Source organism: Podarcis cretensis, assembly GCF_951804945.1.
Source record: "Podarcis cretensis genome assembly, chromosome: 1".
Classification (NCBI taxonomy): domain Eukaryota; kingdom Metazoa; phylum Chordata; class Lepidosauria; order Squamata; family Lacertidae; genus Podarcis; species Podarcis cretensis.
The window spans coordinates 84,517,484-84,534,011 of record NC_137170.1 but is presented as its reverse complement, the minus strand read 5'-3'; the positions used below and the strand labels follow the sequence as shown (position 1 = coordinate 84,534,011).

General features: G+C 41.6%; 1 protein-coding gene across 1 annotated transcript in view; it reads left to right on the top strand.

The window, feature by feature from the left end:
• Nucleotides 1-4,600: 4,600 nt before the first annotated feature.
• Nucleotides 4,601-16,528, top strand: part of ZDHHC5 (zDHHC palmitoyltransferase 5) — a 42,216-nt gene continuing 30,288 nt past the window's right edge. The window contains exons 1-2 of the mRNA XM_079991526.1: nucleotides 4,601-4,755; nucleotides 14,459-15,859. Of these exons, the coding sequence (XP_079847652.1) occupies nucleotides 15,756-15,859 (104 nt within the window). The 5' untranslated portion in view covers nucleotides 4,601-4,755; nucleotides 14,459-15,755. The remainder of the gene's footprint in view (nucleotides 4,756-14,458; nucleotides 15,860-16,528) is intronic.

Genomic DNA, 16,528 nt, shown 5'->3' with positions numbered 1-16,528 from the left:
ATACATAAAAATGTGCATAAGAAAGTAGTGGCAATTTTGACTTCAAAGAACAAATACCACTAGCCATTTTCATATAGGAAGCTTGCAATTAGGCACATGACTTAGGCTTATGAATGGAAACATAGTATGAAAATCCATTCTGATACGCTAGATCAGGGCGGTCCAACTTTTCATACCAAGTGGGCTACAAGAGTACTTGTGACATGTGCCCCCCCCCCCAGCTTCATGCTGCCTTCCCAAAGCTGGCTCTGGCAGCATCCTAGAACCTCCCACTTCTTTTTGAAAGCTGTGAAACTAGGCTTTCGGAAGGAGGTGGGAGGACTCTAGGACCCTGCCAGAGCCTCACACCTCTTTCCCCAAGCCCAGCTTTCCCTGTGTGCAAGGGCTGGTGGGTGTCAAATGTTGAGGGCCATTTTATCACCCTGTGCTAGAGCTTTGCACTGAAAACTACCAAATTTGGGCTTCAGTCTTAACTCTACATACCTTGGAGTAAGCTCCATTGAATTAAATCAGATATCATCATTAGTATATTAATATTTATTAGTTGCTTTACTCATGCAAGTGACTCAAACACAATTCTGAGTAGATTTGAATAGGATTGTACTGTTTCCCAGAATGTGAACCAATACTAGAAAGTCTCAACTGAACCTGACCTAGAATAGAACGGTTTGGTTCTCCCCATACCTCTAAAATCAGGTTACTGTTTCAGGCTAAAAGTTTGTATTTAAAAAGTGATCCAATGAGCTACAAGTGACCCCAATTTAAATAAAACATGAATACTCAAAAGTAATGTCAGAGAATTTTCATACACACTTGCGATTGTTTGAGCTTCTGTGACCCCTTCCAAAGCTGGCAAACAGCAGGCAGGATGAAATCCTGCTGCTTAAAGTCTGAAAATCAGAGCAGAGAGTGAAGATAAACATCCTGGTGAGGAAGGGGAAGAAGACAACATTTCTGTCCCCTGCAGGGTACTCCCCTCCCCCATGTTGTAGTGCTCAGCCAGTCACTGTTGCTCTTAAAGTGGTGGTTGAAACCTATTTTTACTAACTAAATTCTAAAGAATTCTGAAGAAGTGTGCATGCACATGAAAGCTCATACCAATAACAAACTTAGTTGGTCTCTAAGGTGCTACTGGAAGGAATTTTTTTTTATTTTGTATTGATATAAGGATCAGTATTTACATAATTGATTTGTTAAATGGTAGGTTTCCCTGAGCAGTTCATCAAGTGATCACTTGTTCTTTTAATTGTTTCCACAACATGGATTGCAGTTGTCAGATCTTGCGAGAAGTTAAGCCTGCTGATTTAAACTTTCTCAACAGACATCTGTGATTATGGATAGTGAAAGAAAAAAGAAAGAAACATGGAGTTGAGATCACAAATTAAAGATGTTAACAAATTGCATTTAAATTGTTTAGGCTGCAATTCTGTTCACAGTTACCTGGGCATAAGCCACACCGAGCACTGTAAAATCTCCTTTTGCATAAAGGTGCACAGAATTGTGTGATAAAAATCTGAAGAGTTAACAGCAATTGGCTAGACTGAAAAAAGAAGACCTCTGTACTACTGTCAGAGCAGGTCTGGCAGCCTAGCTGCAGCCCAATGATATACCGTATCCAGTCAAAGGCAGAACTGACCCTACCGTTGGGGGGGGGGGGGGGGAGATGGTTGCCTCATGCAGCAGCTACTAAGGGAGTGGGGGTGAAGAAGCCATTCCTAATAAGACCACTGGCTGTTCCCTGCCCATCCGCTGTGGTGATGTTCCCTTGTTCTTGGGCCTGTGCAGACTGGCTGGCTAGCTAGCTTTCTCAAATTATAGTTGCCTTCTCTCAATGTATCACAATTGGGAAAGGCTCCTGCCTTAGCAAGCAGACAGAAAGGGAGCCAGGCCAGCTTGCACACTCCAGCATGCATTGCTCTGCTTGTGAGATGAGCAGTTATTTGTGTGGACAGCAGACGGGGCTAGGCAAAAAAGTGAATGAGTAGTTGGGTGTTGGAGAAAAGAACTGTGTGGGTCATACAGGCTGCCCTGTGTCCCTTATGCTAGCCTTCTATCCTCAGGTGTGGTAGAGCAGGCGTAGGCAAACTCTGGCCCTCCAGATGTTTGGGACTACAATTCCCATCATCCCTGACCATTGGTCCTCTTAGCTAGGGATGATGGGAATTGTAGTCCCAAACATCTGGAGGGCCAGAGTTTGCCTATGTCTGTGGTAGAGGATGCTGTTCGATTGTCAGTGTTGGAAATAAGATTTTGCTCCCAGTCCATTTAGAATGTGGGGTTGCTTGTGTTCTTTGCCTCAGGAAGCAAAATGTCTTGAGTCAACCATGGCTGTCAGCCTGTACTAGCCTCAGAAGTACCATTCAGAAGCCCCTGGCTCTCTGGGCAGTTGCTGCATATCTTCTTCAAATTGCCATTTGTTTACCACTGGATTTTAGGTGGAAAAAACTGTAGACACTAGCTGTAATTTAATAATCTGGAACTACGGTAAATCATTTTCAGTTTAGTCTGTTCCAACCACTGCTACTTAAATTGCCTGGTTTGTGTCTGGACATCTTCGTTCTTGTGAAGTATTACACCACAGAGGAAAGTGATCAAGGGATCATATGATCATGAATACAAAAGCTTATTTATTTTAGTAATGTTATCTTACTGTAGCCCTATTTATCTACAAAATATGTGCAATGGAGCAGTTTTATGTGACATTTCCCACCCTGCTTTGTAGCAGATGCTAATTCAGCCATACCAAAATTGTAGGTTCAAAGTATTCAGTGCCCCCTAAAAATATTCAGTGTCACACACTGATACGATGCCTGCATATCTCAAAAAACCACTGTAAATGACCATACAGTGTATCTTGGTGCTTCCTTCTGGAACATACTCTGTTGAAGTCTTGTTTTTTAATAGAAAAACGGTGCCAGTACTCACCATGAAGTTGTTACAGTAAGTGCCACACTTTTAACTTTTGGGGGTAAAGGTGCTGGTACTGTGTACTCTTGAGTACTCCCTGGAAAAAAAGCACTGAATGCATCTAAAGCACAAACTTCTATGTTTAACAGTCATGTCTGTAAACTACCATTTAGCAAATGTGCTGGAAACTTCTATAGCCTTTCTGCACAAAATTATCATTCCTTGGGAAGAAGGAATGAATGGTTGTTTAAACTATTTTAAGTCTATACAGTACTGTAGATATGCTTTCAATCCTTGTTACCGCAACATATCTTGCTTCTCTGTTTTCTCCACAACTTATGGTCTTTTGTCATTTCATTAAACCTGCAATCCCATGGTGTTTATTTGTCATCAATCTCAAGTATTGCCCTCAGGTTCCAAATCCTAGGGATGTGTGACACTGTACTCACCATTCCTCTTTCATCACCTTTTAGACAACCGCTCTCTTGACTTTCTGCATTTCATGTCTCCAGATACAGTAAGTTTTATTCTGAAAATAGAATACTGTACAGGATACAAGAATTGCATTTTTTAAAAAAAAAAAAAAAATCACATTTCTCACAGCTAGATGGAGAGCTTGCTTCACAAGGTGTAGATGAAATATGGTCACCCTTAATTAAAGTACAGATCAAATAATACATTTTCAGGCTAATATTAAATACAACAGAAGCTTTGATCAGGGTCAGCCTACTTCTTCAGATACAGAACTGTATAAATATTAAGGCAGGAACACGAGATGACATGTAAATTTGTTTTCACACATGCTGACTGTGAAATGTTTATGTTTAAGAGTCCAAACTTGTCTTGTGCAATGAGTCCTTTTGTCAAAAGTAGAAGTGTGTTTAATGCTGCAGCGATCCTATAATTTACCAGGGATTAAGACCCTTTGAAATAAATGAGCACTACTTGTGAGTATACACGTAAAAGGTTGTGCTGCAGGACAGTGCCCAGCACATTTTAAACATTAAATTAAAAAAAGAACAGATTTTTTAAAAAGGTGCAGATGACAATGTTTGCGTAATGTTTAATTAAACTCATATATATATATATATATATACATACACAAACCACATTTATGTATATTGAAAGAACGTTGAGATATCTAGAAATACAATTACAAATGATCCACTACAAACTGCAACAGAGATTTTAATCAGCAATTCCGTGTTAAATCAATGACACCACTAGATCGTCACCTTATATGAAGTCTAATAGACGACTGGATATCAGGTTTGTCAATCTCAGCCTCAGCGTGCCAATAAGGTGCTTGGAAGTGGGACGTCAAGAAATAATCTGCATATGGGAGGACGATTCACGCATGCTCGCCCTATACTTGCGTCTCTACCTCTCCCAGTTCTTTCGTAAGGTGGTCCTGGTCCTCTCGGGTACCACGAGACGGCGCATGCGTGTGGAAATGCCGCTGTTGCTATTGCTGCTGCTCCTCTCTTCCCTCAATCACGATTTGTAGACGCGCGGCTCCTCCCCTTTTACGCAAACGAATCCTTTCCTTCATTCAGCCTATCGCTTCCCGCGCATGCCCGCGAGAGCGCGAGCGAAGGAAGGCGAAGGCTGGGTGTACTGGGGAGCGAGTGCGCACGCGCGCGTGGGGGAGCGCGGGCGAGCAGCAACCTGACCAACCGGCGAGCCGCGTCGCGAGCCCGGACGGCTTTGAGAGCGCGCGTGCGCGCCCCGCGCCCCTTGCTTGGTGCTTCTCCTCACTGCTTGGGCCGAGCGAGCGAGTTCCTCGCCTCACAGGGCGGCAGCCAGGCGCGGCGGCGGCAGCGGCACCAGCGGGAACGTTTTTGGCGGGTGAGTTGCCAGGCGAGGCGGGCCGGGGGGTGACGGTAGCGAGGGCACGGGAGGGAGAGGCTCACCTCCACCTAAGGGCGAGGCGGGCGTGGAGAGGGACTCCCTCAGCAACGGCTCAGCGGGGCCTAACGTCTCCCTGCCCTTCCTCGGGGTAGTGAAGAGTGAGGGAGTAGAGAAGGAAGTAGCCGCGTCGCGTGCTTCCCCCTCGCTTGCCTTACCTCCCCAGCCCACCCTTTTCCTGCCGTGGGCTGGCCGAGAGTGTAACTTCCACCCCACCTACGTCCCCTCAGGGCCCTTCCCGCGTAGGTGGCCCCAGCCGCACCCCCGCTCTCTCTTGGCGACAGCTACTGTTACTTTCGCTTTTAGAGGGTTGCGAAGTGTTTTTCTTTTGAGTTCCGTGCCGGTAGCAGCTTGTGTTGTCGGTAATACTTATGAGTGGATAAGTTCCTTTCCCGATAAGCTCCTTCTCTCTCCCCCCCCCCCCCCACTTTCTGTTCTATAAAACCGTGGTCACTTGACAAGGTGGTGGCCTACTTAAGGCCGCTTGTTTTAAGGGTAACGTATCTACTAATAGGTTTGTAATTATAGTTTTGGGTCCGGCCTGTAGGTGTGTGGCGATAGCTGGAGTGAGGGGACCAAGTTGGAAATGTAGAAACGGGGCTTGTCTTCCATATTGTGTTGGGTGTGTAATCATAGCCTTGCAAAATGTAGATGGCATTACTTATTCTCCTGACGATAACGCTTTCCATAAGTAACCCTTTGAAAGATCTTGCTGAAAAGCAAAGATACTTACTTGTTAACTAGCTGATACTTTTATATTTTGTACATCATATTTCACTTCTTACCTTTACCAAGCCCTCCTCTCCTTTGCTTCTTACTTTGTGTTCATATGGTGGAAAAGTGAAGAAATTTAGTTTCTTCTCTAGGGATTATTCAGGAGAGCATGCCATCTGTATTTCTCACAAATGCTTCCTGGGCAGTTATATAGACCCCATGTTTTTACTTAAGGAAGACTGATTGAAAGTGTTAAGACGACATCCCAGCATTTGCCTCTGCCCTGCTTTTCAGGAAGTAAACCTTTTTATCTCCTGTACACAAAGTCACCTTGGTAATGGATGGAGCAGGTCCTCCCTCATCTGTTAATGTTTGCTTGAAGAAGCACTTCAGGAATTGAAGTATCTTATGTTTTCCTTATTATCCTAACTCCTCAACAAGAATACCAGGCATGTACAATTTAAATGAATTTGAAGGCCGCTTTTAGATATTAACTTAGATTGCATGGTAACATTAACTAGGAAATTTTGGGGGGGTACTATTCTAGCTTGTTGTTTTTCCTTTTAAGTCATTACCTGTTAATCCTTTTTCTTCCTGAACCCCTCTCTCTGTTAAGCGTCTTTCCTTCTGCACCTATACGGTATGCACAACTCCTTGATCAGTACAATCATTTATCAGTTGTTTCCTCCTTTATATTTCCATAGTGATAATTCTCCCTGCAACCCCAACTGTTCCCCTCTGTTCTATATGGCATGTCACCTATACAGTATTCTGATGCCCACTGTTTTCTATGCTCTGTAACACCTAGGATTAATTACTGAAATGTATTATATGTGGGTGCAAGTAGATAAATAGGGACCGCTTACCAGCAGGAAGGTAAACGGCGTTTCCGTGTGCGGCTCTGGCTCTGGCTCTGGCCAGAGCAGCGATGTCACGCTGGCCACGTGACCCGGAAGTGTCTCCGGACAGCGCTGGCCCCTGGCCTCTTAAGTGAGATGGGCGCACAACCCCAGAGTCTGTCAAGACTGGCCCGTACGGGCAGGGGTACCTTTACCTTTACCTTTTATTATATGTGGGAATCTTTGAAGAATTAACTGCAGTTAGTTCTAGATATAGCCACCAGGGGCTGGAGCTAATCAGTAGAAACGCATCACACTGGTCTTCAGAAACTTACATTGGCTTCCAGTCCATTTCCAAGTACCATTCAAAGTGCTGCAGCTTATCTTTAAAGTCCTACAAGGCTTAGGACTCAAGTACCCAAAGGGCTGCCTGCTCTCATACCAACCTGTATGTGCATTAAGGTCCTCTTTGGAAACTTCACTCCAGGCACTTCTGTCATCTGAGTATAGCCTTCTTGGTAGTAGTGCCCATCTGTGGAATACCCAGAGAGACTCACATGGCATTGTTTTATTTCTGAAAATTTATTCTTTTTATATCCTACCTTTCTTCCACTATGGAACCCAAGGCGATGTATATGTGGTTCACAGAGAGTTATTGGGCTTTCAGCTTTGCTTCCATGGTGTGTTTGTGTGAAATCAACACCCATGTCTGAAGGTGGGGCCAGTGTGATTCACATGTGATAGAGGCTTTGATTAGGTAAAAGTTACACTACATCATATCTAAATCTTGATAAAGTTTAACTAATTAGTGAGTATACTGTGGTAATGTCTCCATTCCTTAAATGTATTTTATCATGAAAAGTATAAATCACAGTAATGAATCATAGCTGTATATGTGTTTCCCGTTCTTTCCAGTTGTTTGGAAAACCTGGTTCACTTAGAAGAGACAGTATATAGTGATAAGCTGATCTTTGTGCAAGAAAACGTATCCTGTACTGTATGATGAGAACTTTGCCCTTCCCTGTAGATAATGAAGAGAAAAGAAGGTTCTAGCAACTATTCAGGCAAGGACACATATCAGAATATTTCAGAGATCCCTTCAAATGTGATTGGAAAAATAAAAGGAAAGCAGGAAATATTGAACCCGAATAGAATTGTAAAGCACTTTAAAGAATAAGTGTACGTTTTTAAGTTGAGTGTGGGTGCATTTCAGTTGGTGCCCTTACTTTCACATAAGTGCTTTTGATCCAGCAAAGAGAAAGCAAGCAGTTTTTGTTGATTTCACCTCTCCTGCCTCTGTGTCACCTTCTTCCCTCTTCTGACAGGTCTGCCAATTATCTGCAGCCTGTTTTCAGGGGCTGGGGGGATAATATGCAAATATAGCCCCTACACTTCCATTAGTAGAGGCATATGCTGGTTCAGAAGCTCTTTAGTGAGCTCAAGAGCACCAGCTTGAGTCTACCCAGCCAGCAAGCTTTAATTTAATATGAGCAGGGTGGATATTACTACAAGGCTGTGTGTCTTTATTGCACTGTACAACAACAACAATAAACTTTATTAAGGTCGCAGACCAGCATAAGATACAAACACGTGAATAAAATAAAGCACATAAGTCTTAAAGAGGAGAGGGGTAAACGTAAATAGTTAAAAGTGGTTATAACTCACATAAATTTAAAGCAGAAAGAGAGAAAAGACAAACGGTTAAAAGTGACTATAAGGGAGGGAACGTGAGCAGCACAGGTCTTGCATTATGGGCCTTCTGTTTAGGCCTGGTTTGTGAGACAAAACGTCCTTTGCCATATGTCCATCAGGGCAGTGCAAAATCTAGCAACTGAGTATGTGACATTGCACTGTATATATTTTGCATGCTATTCTTTTTGCTATACAGTGGAACCTTGTGTTATGTACCGCCCACCTTATGAATGCTTCGGGTTACGAGCTCCGCTAACCCAGAAGTAGGTCTCCTGGTTGGGAACTTTATCCCGGGATGCGAGCGGAGGCACCATTAGCAAAAGCGCGCCTCATGTTTCGGGTTACAAATGGACCTCCTGAATGAATTAAGTTCGTAACTGGAGGTACCACTGTAGAGGTAATGTCCTTAAAATCCCTATATAAGAATCATAGCACTTGTGACAGTTTGTGCATTTAAATATGGGAATATAGGAACCTGCAGACTGGGTAATATTGTCATTGCTGCTGTAATGTGTTTTCTACTTTATTCTGCCTTGGTCCAGCCTCCCACCCTGCAAAAAAGTCCATACTTACACGTAGAAGCAAGATCTGATGGTGACTGGTTACACTAGAGCTGTTTTTTTTATCAATGAGAATGAAATGCATATGTTTAGGTGTAAATATTCATATCTGAAAAAATGGTTCTTAATTTTACATAGAATATCATCTTTTCACACAGTGAATCTGTTAGGGCAGGAACGTCCAACTCCCAACAGACTGCAATCTACTCACAGAATAAAAAACTGGCAGTGATCTACCGCTTTGTTGGGGAGGTTTCAGGTCAAAGTTTTTGAGCTTTTTTTAGGGAGGAATGTCCCTTTTGGGGGGGGTGGTTTCAGTCAAACACAATCAATCTGTTGGACATCCCTGTGTTAGGGCATTGATTTTGTTTGATGATGAACTGTAGAACTAGCATTCTTCTGGCTACATTAATATTAACCTAGTTGTTTAAGACGGCAGGAAATTGACATTTTAAAAAACAACTATTCAAGCCAAACTTTTTTTAATATGATGGAAAACTGTTGACAATAATTTGAAGTTAGCTGTTTAAGAGACACTCCTCTTTAGGATCTGAATAAATATATTCTTGGAACTTTGCAGCACTAGAGCTAAAAACTGGGCCTTATTTGGATAAACATCTTTAAACAGTTACTAGCTCTTGTGAGATTGTTTTTAGGAAGCTTCGCAGTTACATCTATATTGTGCAAAGTGGCTTGAGAAATGGTGTCTGGGGAAAGGTGGGGAAAATCACGAAACAGATTCTTCTAAAAGGAAGCTTAGGTGGATAAGAGACAACCAGAAAGGCTATAGAAGGTAATATTTGAACATGAAGAAAATAATACCAGGGAACACTTTAGAGAGTCATTTTACTTATACGGTATTGGTAACCTTGGTAAATCGGGAAGCATGGTGGCTGAATGAAAGGGCTTCAGGGTGAAAATCAGCAATACAGTCATACCTCGGGTTACAGCCACTTCAGGTTGCGTTTTTTCAGGTTGCGGACCGCCAAAACCCGGAAGTACTGGAACGGGTTACTTCCGGGTTTCGGCAGTTGCGCATGCACAGAAGTGCTAAATCGCGCTTTGCGCATGCGCAGAAACACCAAACCACAATCCACGTGTGCGCAGACGCGGATTGCGAACGTGCATCCCGCATGGATCACATTCACAACCCAAGCGTCCACTGTACATGTTCATTATTTAACTATAGGAAGATGATAATGTGTGAAAAGTGTGAGGGCTGATAATTCAAGTCAGAAATTTTTTTTTTTAAGACGGAAGAGTGAATAAAGAGGGTAATATCAGATGTGCTGGAAATGAGGTATCTGAGTCACATTGGAAGAAGAGATTGCAGAAAATTAAAACTGAACACCAAGTATTTTTTTCTAATTTGATATAACATAAATAACAGAATAAGCAGTTTGCTGAGGATGGTTCAGGTAATGCTGCAGCATGAAACTCCACTGACAAGCTCTTACCTGAATTAGAATTCTTATTCTGTATGCCAGCAAACAACATAATACTCATTGAGTTTTCATTATTATATACATTTGAAATTTAGGGCAATTGTTTGAAATAGCAAGTGTTGATTTGGATTGAGTCTTGTGGTAAGAGTAGTGGTGTGCTGGAGGAAGGGTACAGGGAGATGATTTTTGCCAATACCCTCTTCCCTATGTGCCCCCTAAAAAGCTGATATAGGCCACTGGGGTACTTTTCAAAACAGTATGGTAGGTCACCCTGGGGGGCTGTAGGGAGGCATATGCCCTTCCCTCTAGCAGGATGTTGTTGAAACTGTACAATTTATGGAGGTGCAAATCTGCATATAAGCGGTTGTAATTTGAGCATTTGGGGGGGGGGGGAACGGGCATCTTGAAAGGAAAATATTGTGACTGGTATTTTTCTAGAGAGAAATGCATTTATTTGACCTGTGCCTGGGAAAAGATGAACCTATACTGAAGATAATGGAGCAAACAAATAGATTTGCTGCTTTTAAAAGGATTCTGGAAGTAGATTGTCTAGCTGAGATAGTGATGTGGGTGTAACATTTTTCAGTGCTTTATTTCTCCATAGAAACTTTTCACTTTCATAAGTTTGTTCATAATACTGAATGCACGCCAGTTACTAATAAATATTTTAAAAGCTTGGCAATGTTTTTGGCTTTTTCCTCTAAATACAAATAAAATAAATATTCTAATTTAAATCACTTAAGGCACCACAAATTATCTCATGCAATTTACTCTATAATTTGTATTGAAATTCCCTCCAGAAGTTTTCCAGAAACCCCACATCACTGGTTGACAATGACAGCTAAATTACTGCTGTTACATGCAAGAGTTAAATCATGGTTAGTTTTCAGGATTGCTTCCAATCTTAGTTCTGTTCATAGTAAGTTCTGTTGAAATTAATTGATGTGATTAACTTAGATCCATTAATTTCAATGTGCCTTGACTAGCATCAGTTTCTGAATTCTTAACCACTTTCTTTTCAAGTGGCATATAAGTAGAAAATGTAGGAACATAAATGCTTGTTTTCACTCAGTTGCTGGTGGGCAAAGCAACAAAAGCTTTTTGGGGGACCATAGGTCTGTCAGATAACATTACTGGTTTTAAAAAACCCCACACATTTTGCCATGCAACAATTAGTCATACAACCAATAAAATGAGGCAACTATTGAATTATCCAGAGCAGTCCTCAGGATCTAATAGAAGATGTAAGTGCTGTCAGGTTGGTTGGCATGCGCCTGTCTTTGGAGACAATAGGAGACAATTTGAGGGTTAAACTGTTGGAAGGTTACAGCGCTTGTTGTGATTGTAGAGACTGATACGGGACAGGCATGGTTGTTGCAGCTGGGGCAGATTGTTCTGCTGCTGCAGATGCATCTTGGTGTTTCTTTTCTCTGCACTCTCTGCAGTAGTCATTCCTCCTCTGGTCACTTCTAGAAATGCTGTCAGTCTGCTTGGAAATAATTGAACAAATGCTATCAGATTTATTTTTAATTTAATTTAGCATGTGAGTATGGGAAATTTCCCAGAAAGGCCAACATTTCACTATATTTCTTTGTGTGTGTGTAGAGTGCAGCAGTTCTACCAAATTAGAAATTCAGTGTCATGTTCTTCCTTGCCATGCATAGCAATCCCCCTCTCCTCCAGGGTTTTCCCTGATCCTCCCAGAGTCAATTACTTTTAGCATGTGTATGGGGTGGGGGAAGCCCCATTGCACAGAGAAACAGAAGAGGGCCTTCTCGGTAGTGATGCCCGCTCTGTGGAATGCCCTCCCATCAGATGTCAAAGAAATAAACAACTATCTCACATTTAGAAGACATCTGAAGGCAGCCCTATTTAGAGAAGTTTTTAATGATTGATGTCTTACTGTATTTTATATCTTTTGTTGGAAGCCGCCCAGAGTGGCTGGGGAAACCCAGCCAGATGGGCGGGGTATAAATACATTATTATTATTATTATTATTATTATTATTATTATTATTAGTCTTTGCACAGGACTTCCACTGAGGGGACCCATTAGTTTAATCCCACCCTTTGAATCTGTTAAAAGGAAGATGGTAAGACACAGTAGTGGTAAGACACAGAAGTATCAGATCCCACCAGGAAGCCTGGAAGTTATATTTAAAGCTATGTAGAAGGTCAAATAAAATTCATGTCACTGCTCAAAAAAGATGCAAATAAGACAAAGGGGGATCAGCATGGTTAAACAGCAGTGGAGGATGGTTTCCATAAGTAAATAGTCTTAGTATAGTTACTGTCTGCAAGGTCTTGTCTGTCCTCTCTCACTGCCTGCCCTGGAATTTCCATTCGCACCATTTCTTACCCCTTTGCTCCAGAGAGCCCAAATGGCTACATTCTGGATGTACAGTTAAATTATATACAGATTCATTGCCTTTCCCCCCTTAGGTTCTTCCTTTCTCTAGTTCCTTTGTCCTCTGTATTTCGACTCCCTTTTTTATTGGAGATGGGTAACTTTGAACTTGAGGTATTGTAAAAAAATTCTGTACATATTCATTTATTGTACCGTCCTGTAGGGTTCTGTGATATTCTAGTGGGATCATCACATTTAATATAGTTACTCCTAGACATTGAGTACCACACCTTCTTGCTATGTTTCTATTGGCCTTGGAATTTTTTGTCTGGTCCAGTTAAAATAACTCAGCCTATAGTTGGCTCTAGGTCCTAGGGAATAGCTCTTTCGTGAAATTTTATTTGGATTTGGGTAGTCAAAGTATACAGACCTCCTACTGTATTTCTAGGGACCTGACTCATCCTGTAATCTCAAACAATAGTCTTATTCTACTCTGATCATTGTTTTTTTTTCAAAAGTTGTTCTGAGAGACAGTACTATCATACTTAGTAAATAATTAGAAAAGTGGGTTTTAAGGTTCTGAAACGTCTTTGTTAAATGATTTAATCCCACAGTTCCCTGTATCATGTCAATTAGTTCACTCTTCAGGTGTCTCATTTCTCATATGAGTTTTTCATTACTACTGATCACACCTCCCTTCTTTGTGGGATGTTCTTGTTGATAGGTAGCAAAGAAGCTAAACTGTGACTGCAGTTTGGGGGAAGGGTTGCTATGGCAGCTGTGTGTTGGCTGTTCACCAGGCTGTTTCTCTTTTCCAGTCTCCTCAGGGCAAGTTGGTTCTACAGGAATCCATGTGATGACATTTGGATGATGGAGGGGCCCACAATGGGAGCAGGATGGGTGGAATCCCCAATCCCCAAGCTTCTTTCTTCTCCCCTTCCTTCAGGGCATGGTGTTTTTCCAGATGCCCCTGCAGAAAAATAGCATGAAGTTAAAAAGAAAAAGCACAGATTTTCCCTTTACCACACTTCTTAGAAGCCCCCCCCCCCCCGCATATTGTTATAAACTGCTCAGTTATCAACTGGGCTTGCAACCAGTACAGAACCCTTTGGTATTATATAGTGGGGTAAGGAAAGGCTTGGGGGACTCAGCAATAATCTCCCTGAAACCCCACCCCATGGCGGGTGGTGGGGGGAGCAACACTGACCAGCATTCCAAAGCTCCTGATCCAGGCTGGCTGCTGAACAGGAGTTCTTTTATTAGTTGGGGATGCACAACAGCATTATGAGCTGGAAAACACTACAAGGTTCCTGCTTGTAGAAATCTATTTGTTAAACCTACAAGGGAAAGAGAGGGCTATTAATCATCTTGCAAGCAACATCCAGAAGGCAGTTCAGAAGGAGAGAGAGAGAATCTGACCAATGGGAAATACAGTCAAAGGGGATGTGCATAGCTGGGGAGAGGCTTAAAGGATTGATGGGCAAAGTAACAGATCTGAAAGTTAGGTTCTGCAAATCTATTTTAAGGATAAAAACTTTATAATAGTAAAGAGTCTGCCTTTTAAGATACGAGCCATGAAATATTTGACCCTGACATTTTGAGAAACAATCACCTAATTCTAGTAGAACAAAGAGTTAGCTGCCTTAATGTACACTTTCTTTTGAAGTGTAGTAATTTTGTAAATCTGCCTTTTTAAAAGAGTGGAGTCCTGGCTCTGAATATGCTGAAAATAAAGGTAAGCCACCGGGTTTTGGGTTTCAGTTTTATTAACATTAATAGATAATTTTAGATAATCCCAAAATCCGGAATGAGTTAATGGATGTTTGAAGCTCCCTGACTGCAAAATATGTCCTGATGTGTGTCCTAAATATAACATGTCTCACAAGTTTTACAGATGTGGAAACTGAGTCACATAAGACTGTTACCCATAATTATAGGTTCTCATATGGGAAAAGTACTTTGGCTCTTAACTCTCAGATCTGTACTAAGGATCAATGCTGCATTGCACTTTCTCTTGAATGCTTAACCTTATTTTTATCTCTTCTAGGTACAAGAAGCTCAAGATGACAAGTTGGCAAAATGATTTAAAGACTTTTAAAGCTAATATGAATAAGGATTAATTTTATTTGTGTGAAGGGGGCGTGAGAATGCAACAGTTTGGAACAGACAAAGTGCTCTAGGACATGGGTGTGGAGGTCCCAGGCATCTTTTCTTTTTACTGTCAGTTACATTTTGGATTTTTAGGAAAACATTTGAAAACTCAGTCTCTAACTGGGTCTACTCCAGACACAACTGATCCATAATTAATGAAGCAATCTCAAACTTAATTTTCAATTTTTACCAGTAAAACTGGACTTGTTGAAGGATTTTTGGTGTTGTACACAAGGGAACAAATAAGGAGACTAAAACGCAAGACCAGCCTTGCAGTGTGCCCCCTACTCCCCCTTGAAAGAAAAGGATTTTCAGCTCAACCTTGCACCAGCTGTTACCCGGATTTAGTAGTCAAGAGAGAAATAAACAAAATTAAACAACGAATGCCAGACAACCCTAGTTCCTGGTGAAATCAGGGGAGAGTGCTCCTACTTTAAAAGAAGAGAACATTTGCGCCACGAGGTGGGGGGCAGAGAATGATGTGCACAAGCATGGCAGATTTGCTAACACAATAACCTTCCGCTGAGCAACAACAAACAGATTAAAAAGGAGAAACTTGTTCCAGAGTCTACATTGCAAAATTACCATGTGTTTTCTGAAACAAAAATAATAACAAAGCAAACCATCAAAACCTAGTATATACTTTGTGTCTTTCATTGATCACCTTCCTTGGGGTGCTTATTTGGCTCATCCTGCACTCTTGCACTAAAACATCTAGCCCAATTCTGATACTTCATTTGCTGCATTTTTCAACTCTGTGTCACCTCAGAAGAGGATCATCTCTACTCTGCTCTAGGAAGTGCACATTTTTACAGGGCTTTCCTGGTACAGGAACCTGCACAATTTCTTGAACCACTAGAATTTTCAATTGGAGTACAAGCTCTCGTTTTATATTTTTAATTTTCCTTGCCCCACAAGAATATTGGGACTACATATAGAATTCCCATTGTTGTCTTCTGTGACACTTACTTTGGTTGTGCATACTACTATTCATTTTCATCTGGATCATACTGACTCATAAATCTGATCTGACTCGTAACAGTTAACTACAAGAACTTGAATACAGATTTAAAAGTCTCTCCTTTGCACAGTTGCTTTTCTTTTTGAAGGTCCCTCCTGCATTTTCTTGTCCTTTCCGACTCCAGTTGGGCCTAGGCTATGCTGCAGGGCGGATCATCGATCAGAGCTCCAACATGCCAGCAGCATCTGGAAAGAGATTCAAACCCAGCAAGTATGTCCCTGTATCAGCGGCTGCAATCTTCCTAGTAGGATCTACCACACTCTTCTTTGCTTTTACGTGAGTCAAGAAAATATATAGTATTTGGGGAAGGGGGGTATGGATAGAATGGGTTGGCAGTTTTGCATGTAAGTCTAGAGGCTGTTAAGAAAATCCAGTACTCCTGGATAGAAAAAACCAGCTGTGTACTCATTTTTGTTATGCTGACTTTACAGAAATGGTAATCTGAATCAGGGCACTCAGAACCCACTGATTTGATGACTAATTTTGTTTAGTTTTGTTGAACTTTGCAGTCATGTTTATGGGCATATTAAATATAAGTTTAAGGGGAAAGGTATTGGTTGTATATGCACTTGCTTTTGCTCCTACAATACTGTATAGGTATGTGGAAACAAACCAGGAAGCCAAAGTTAAGCATAGTTTCCCATTATGTGTGAAGTGAAGTTGGCTTTAGATTCTGGAAGAGGACTGCCAGAGAAGCCATAGTTTTCAGTAAGCAAAGAACCACCATGTGAGTGTATAATACTCGGGCATATCCTGTCTTACTAAGGCAGGATTTGTTTGTGCAAACCAGGCCACCACATCTTGCTCACTTGCAATGGCCAAGGTTACACTTCAGTTTTTCTCTGGTGGAAGAGAGCCATTCCTACAGCTTTTATTATAGGGACCTCTTGGAAAGAAATGTAAGTGGAACCTAGATTAAAATGCACATCCAGTAGATAAAATAAT